Here is a 6,263-nt window from a genome sequence, read left to right as displayed (position 1 = left end):
CTCTTCCTCCCTCCCCCACATCTGTCTACCACAGGTCTGTGGGATGTGGCGGGCACTGCCCCGGCTCTCCCTTCGGCTCCTTAGGGCTGAGCAGCTGCATGTGGTGCTGGTCACCCCCAGTCACCCCTCAGGGGAGGTCTGGGGGCCCCTGATCCGACACCGGGGATTGGCTGCAGGTGAGGACTGGTGAGGGGAGATGGGGAACCTGAGGGACACTGAGCTAGCTTGGAGAACTCAACCAGTTGTTCTGTAGCCCCATTCATTATTCCTGGAACAGCTTTGCCCACCTTACCTCTATCCAGTCTGTAAGCTTCTTTTCCCCCCATTCATTCATTCATTCATTCATTCATTCATTCATTCATCCATCCATTTACTCATTTATTTAGTTATTTATTTAGTTTTATTTATTTAATTTTTATTTTGAATATTTCCCCATAGTTGCATGTTTCATGTTCTTTCCCTCTCCCCCAACCTTCCCTAACCTCCCTTAGCTGCCCCACAATTCCACTGGGTTTTACATGTATCATTGATCAAGACCTAATTCCATATTAGTTGGACTAGAGTTATCGTTTAGTGTCTCCATCCCCAATAGTATCCCCATCAGCCCATGTGTTCAAGCAGTTGTTTTTCTTGTGTGTTTCTCCTCCCACATTTCTTCCTCTGAATGTGGCTGGTTTTCTTCTCATCAGTCCCTCAGCCTTGCTCTGGATCCTTGCATTGCTGCTAGTAGGGAAGTCCGTTATATTCGATTGTAGTCTGTAAGCTTCTTGAGGGAGGGACCATTTTGCTTTTTTGTATTTGTGTCCTCATATCTTTGTCTAGTGTCTGACATGTAAAAAGTACTCAATAAATGCATCATTCATTCATTCATTCATTCATTCATTCACTGATTCATCCCTTCCAAGAGAAGCCCTAGTCTCAGCAGAGGCGGGCATCTTTGTGGCTTCCTCTCTTTTGAGTTCATGCTGGGGAGGCGTTGGTGGGGGAGAAGGCAGGGGGCCCTGCTTTGAAATCTCTCCTGTCTCCCTGTGCCCAGAGACCTTTAGTGCCATCCTGACTTTAGAGGGCCCACCCCAAGCCAATACTGGGGGGATCGCCCTGCTCACCCTGAGCGACACAGAGGACTCCCTGCACTTCCTCCTGCTTTCCCAGGGGCTGCTGGATTCTAGGAGTGATGGTGAGTGAGAAGAACTGGGGAAGGCCTGAGTGTGTCCTGGACAAGGTTTGGAAGATCCTCCCTGTAGGAGACCTCACGTCTTCCTTCCAGGAAAGCAGGAGGGCTGGGGTGGAGCACACGGACACGGACGGGTGTCTAAATGCTGTGCGAGGAGCCTGGTAGAGAGCAGCCGGCCCTCTCCATGCTTCTGCAGGCTCTTTCCACACTGCCCTTCGGCTGCAGATTCGACACCAGGACCAGCTCCTCAGAGAGCTCCAGGCCAACGTCTCTGCCCATGTAAGTGCCCGTGCCTGTCCTCCCAGCCCTCTCCCTGTACCTCCGCCTCCGCCCTGCCCTTCCATATCTCCCTCGCTTTGTCCCCAGGAGCCCGGCTTTGCTGAGGTATTGCCTGACCTGATGGCTCAGGAGCTGCAATGGCTGGCTTTGGGAGAGCTTGAGATATCCTTGGAGAGGAAGGAGGGTCCCGGGCCCCGGATCAGCGGGTACATCACTGCCAGGCAGAGCTGCGACAGTGAGTAGCTGCCAGGGGGCGACTGTCCACAGCTGGAGAGACCAGCGGCCCTGCGGGAGGGAGGGCTAGTGGCTCGGGAGACCAGTAGGCTGATGATGAGAATGAAGGGCCCGTCCCAGGCCCGAGAGGGGAGATGGCAGGGGGGATGGCAAGTTAGCATCTCTCTGAGGCTTCCAGCTTGGGTGGGAGTTATTGGCCCAGCCACCAGGGCTCATTCAGCATGAGTGTGGCCATGGCGATGGCCCTTCCTTGTCGGTCCCCCCCACTTGCCCCCAACATCTCTGCCTCTGTTTCCTCAAAGCCCTGCAGAGCGTCCTGTGTGGTGCAGATGCCCTGGTGCCAGTGGAGACTGGGGCTGCTGGCTCTGCCAGCCTCAGGCTTCTAGGGAATGGCTCTCTGCTCTACCAGGTTAGAGCCTGCCTCTTAGGGAGTCCTTGGGGCATCTGGTGGGGGCGGGGGGACAGCAGGGGGCCTTGGAGGATCTGGGGCGGGGGGCTTGATGCTCTGGCTGGAGGTCCTGAGCTTTGACCCCCCCTCCTCCCACCCCTTCCAATCTTGCCCCCGGCCCCCCAGGTGCAGGTAGTTGGCACAGCCAGTGAGGTCACGGGCGTGACCCTGGAGACCAAGCCTCGGAGGAGAAACCAGCGCAGCGTCCTGTGTCAGATGACCAGGGGCCAACAAGGAGGGCGTATGGTGAGGGGATCCTGGGAAGGAGGGCGAGTCTGGGGTGCGAGGTTGACCAAGGGCTTCGTTTATAAATAGAAATATCTATAAATGTTATTGAGACCCTTTGTTTTTACGTCACCTAAATCTGCCGCTACAGTCTTCCCGGCCCCCTCTCAGAGAGGCAGCCTTTAGGATGGAGAATAAAAAGGAGGAAAAAGACAAAAGGCTCATCAGAACCAGCCCAAACCCATGGAAAAGGCTGCCGTCCTTTTCACCCCCTCCCAGAGCCCCCTAGCTCAGCACAGAAGTTGGGGAGGGGTGGGGGCTTCCTCTTGAGCTCTGCTGACCCCCTCCTCTCCGTGCCACCCCACGTGCTCCCCCTCCCCGCCCTTGCTTTGCCAGGTTGTGGGGCTGTGTCCAGGTCTAGGTGCCCGGGGGGTCCACATGCTCCTCCAGAACGAGCTCTTTCTGAATGTGGCCACCAAGGACTTCCCTGAGGGAGAGCTACGTGGCCATGTGGCCACCGTGCCCTACAGTGGGTACAGTGCCCGGCAAGATGGTGAGTGCCCCGGCGCTTTCCCCTCATCCTGTTCTTGCTTTTGCCCCCTGGGACCTTCTGCTCCAAGGCATGTGGGTGGGCAGCCCGGGGCCGGGGCTTCCTGTAGGAGGCAGGGTGACCTTGTTGCTCCCTTTTGTGGAAGTAGGAGCAAAAAGGGAGTTGACACCCCTCTCCTTCCCTCTCGCACCCTCTCCCCTGTCTAGTGCTTCCTGTGCCCTTGGCAGGGGCTTTGGTCCTGCCCCCCATTCGAAGCCAGGCAGCAGGGCATGCCTGGCTTTTCCTGGACGGGCACTGCCACTTGCACTATGAGGTCCTGCTGGCCGGGCTCAGTGGTTCTGAGCAGGGCACTGTCACTGTCCACCTCACTGGCCCCCCCGGCCTCCCAGGGCCCCAGCGCCTGCTGAAGGGGTTCTATGGTCCCGAGGTGAGTGAACGGACTGAGGGTTAATGGGCAAATAAGGAACGGCCGAGGCCCTTCCTGAGAGTGAGGTGGAGGGATCTCATTCATTCCCCACGAGCGGGGCCCCTTCTAGGGGCGATGGAGGGCTGGGGGCCCACAGACAACGGACAGAGTCTTAGATCTGCAGTCAGGGGATCTGGGTTTGAGTCTTGCCGACTCTACTCGTGACCTTTTAACTGTGGGTACGTCCCTTCTCCTCGAGGGTTAGCCTAGAGGCCCTCAGAGGTTGCTCCCAACTCCAGGTGGCAGTTTTAGGTACTCATTTGCAGAGTTGGGAGGATATGGCAAACCTCCTGGGCCTTAGAGAATATTGGACTAGGAACCGAAGGACCTGAGTTCAAGTCCTGATTTTGCTTACCATGGGTGTAACCTTTCTCGGGTCCTCGGTTTCGTCATCTGTAAGACGAAGGGGTCGGCCCGGAGGGTCCCTTCCAGCTCTACGTCAAACCTCCCTCCGGTTCTGTTCCCGTGTGTGTAGGCCCAGGGGATTGTGAAAGACCTAGAGTCTGAGTTACTGCACCAGCTGTCCCAAGGCATGGCCTTCCTGCTGGTCAGCACCAAGAGCAGCCCCCGAGGGGAGCTACGGGGCCAGGTAGGCTTCCTGGCAGTCGGGAGAGGCGGATGGGAGGGACGGACAGATGCTTCCTCTGCATGTATCGTATCTCCCGGTGATTCCTGTCCAATCAGGTGCACATCCCCAACCAGTGCGAGGTGGGCAGCCTTCGGTTGGCAGCGCCCTTGTCTGAAAGGTTGAACCCTGACCTGACGGCGGCCGCAGCGCCCCTGGGAATCCTGAACCCTGAAGCGCCCGAGACAGCAGTGTCTGTGGGCCCAGCGGTGCCTCAGGCCATACCTGACGCCTCTGTGCCAGCAGGCTCTAAAATGAGTGGGGGCGGACACCTCCGAGATGCCAACACTTGTTTCTTTGAGGGGCAGCAGCGCCCCCACGGTGCCCGCTGGGCGCCCAACTACGACCCCGTCTGTTCTCTCTGCACCTGCCAGGTAGGTTGCTGGATGGGAGGAGAGCGGGAAGGAGGTGAGGTAAAGGAGGGACTGGAGACGTGGGAGGCTAGTGGGGGCCGGAAATCCTGGAGGCCTCCTTTCAGCCCTCCCCCTTTGCCATCTCTCCCAACAGAGACGAACAGTGATCTGCGACCCTGTGGTGTGCCCGCCCCTGAGCTGCCCTCACCCTGTGCAGGCTCCGGAGCAGTGCTGCCCCGTTTGTCCCAGTAACCAAACAGGAATGGGGAGGGTGGAGGACCGGAGAAGAGGTGCCTGAAAAGGGCAGAGGGCAGAGGGAAGGGTGGAGGACACGAGGAAATTAACCCTCCCCTCCTTCCTCTTGGCAGAAAAATTGGAAATTGGAGACAGGCAGAGCTTGGATCGCAGCCGGGACCCGGGAGAAGGTGATGGAGGAACTGGGAGAGAGAGGGTGGTTCTAGGAGGCACAGGAGGCCAGGAGGCCAGGAGGCCAGAAGGGGAGGGGAGCAGTGGGGTGTAAGCTGGGCCTTAAGGAACGCTCATTTCAATGGGGAAAACGTCCCATCTACCGCTCGAGTTCTCTTGGATCTGCCTTCCTCCTTCTGCCCCACACGGCCCATCCGCTGGTTCGGGCCGTCACCATCTCTCCCTGTTGGGGACTGGCGGTAACAGACTGGCAGCCTTCAGCATTTCCCCAACTTCAGCCTTTAACCGACATTTACTAAGCAGCTCCCAGGAGCCCTTAAGCCAGTGGCAGTCTATGTGCCCAGATGGCCCAGTTCCTGCCTGCCTTCAAAGAGCTTTCACTGTACCAGAGGCAGCCAGATAGACAAATATGTCCATCCAGAGGGGTCTCAAAGGAACGTAAAGCATCTTATTGTTTTAAAATAAACTTTGAGAGGCACCTTGTTGGTTCAGTGGTTAGAGCACCAGGCCAGGACACGGGAGATCCTGGGTTCAAATGTAGCCTCGGACACTTCCTTACTTGTGCAACCCTGGGCAAGTCGCTTTATCCCAACTGCCTAGCCCTTATCACTATTCTGCCTTTGATATTTAATATCCATTCTAAGGCAGAAGGTAAGGGGTTAAAAGTGAAACTAAACTAAACCTTGATTTCTTTTATTTTTATAGAACTTACATTGCCTGATATAGCTCTTCTGCTTCCCAGAGAGCCTTCGTTTAAGACAAAGATTAAAAGAGAAAGAGAAAAACACATTTTAACAAAGCTAACCAATGCAGCGAAAATACCTGACATCACCTAGCTGACATTGGGGGAAGCTAGGTGGTGCAGTGGATAGAGAGGCAGGAAGATTTGAGTTAAAATCCATCCTCAGACACTTACCAGCTATGTGACCCCAGGCAAGCCCACTTAACCTCTGTCTGCCTCAGTTTCCTCAATTGTAAAATGCAGATAACAACAGGTACTTTATAGAGTTGTGAGGACCAACTGAGATAATCATTATAAAGCCCGTAGCACAGTGCTTGGCACATAATAAGCTCTCTAGAAATGTTAGCTGCTATTATTATTATTATTATTATTAATCTGCAGTGTCGTTTCCCCACTTTCACCTATGGGCCCAGTTTGGTGACTATAATTTTACCACATTTGTTTCAATGATTTCATTGTTGTTCTTTACATTTACATTGTGGTAGTTAGTCTCTGTCCATAATGTTTTCCTGGTTCTGTTGACTTCCCACGGCTTCAGTGTCCAGAAATCTTCTCAGGCTTCTCTGTTGTCATTATCTTCCTCATTTCTTACAGCACAATGTTTTTCCATTTCATTTATGCACTCTGGCTTCACTTGCTTAACTGTTCCCCAATTCATGGGGGGAGGGGGGAGAGAGAGAGAGAGAGAGAGAGAGAGAGAGAGAGAGAGAGAGAGAGAGAGAGAGAAGGAGGGAGGGAGAG

General features: G+C 55.0%; 1 protein-coding gene across 1 annotated transcript; it reads left to right on the top strand.

Annotated features, from left to right (window-relative positions):
• Positions 1 to 37: 37 nt before the first annotated feature.
• On the top strand, positions 38 to 4,779 carry LOC123255348 (chordin-like; the record flags this gene model as incomplete). The annotated part of the gene is made up of 12 exons (XM_044684164.1): positions 38 to 176; positions 1,037 to 1,177; positions 1,371 to 1,453; positions 1,541 to 1,688; positions 1,990 to 2,096; positions 2,262 to 2,381; positions 2,757 to 2,913; positions 3,117 to 3,337; positions 3,852 to 3,965; positions 4,061 to 4,375; positions 4,509 to 4,602; positions 4,723 to 4,779. Coding segments are annotated over 12 exons (1,696 nt in total), but the record flags the coding sequence as incomplete, so codon positions are not given.
• Positions 4,780 to 6,263: the final 1,484 nt, after the last annotated feature.

The sequence above is a fragment of the Gracilinanus agilis genome, unplaced genomic scaffold, assembly GCF_016433145.1.
Source record: "Gracilinanus agilis isolate LMUSP501 unplaced genomic scaffold, AgileGrace unplaced_scaffold44486, whole genome shotgun sequence".
Taxonomy (NCBI): Eukaryota; Metazoa; Chordata; class Mammalia; order Didelphimorphia; family Didelphidae; genus Gracilinanus; species Gracilinanus agilis.
The sequence above is the reverse complement of the archived record's forward strand: the minus strand, read 5'-3'. Positions and strand labels throughout refer to the sequence as shown.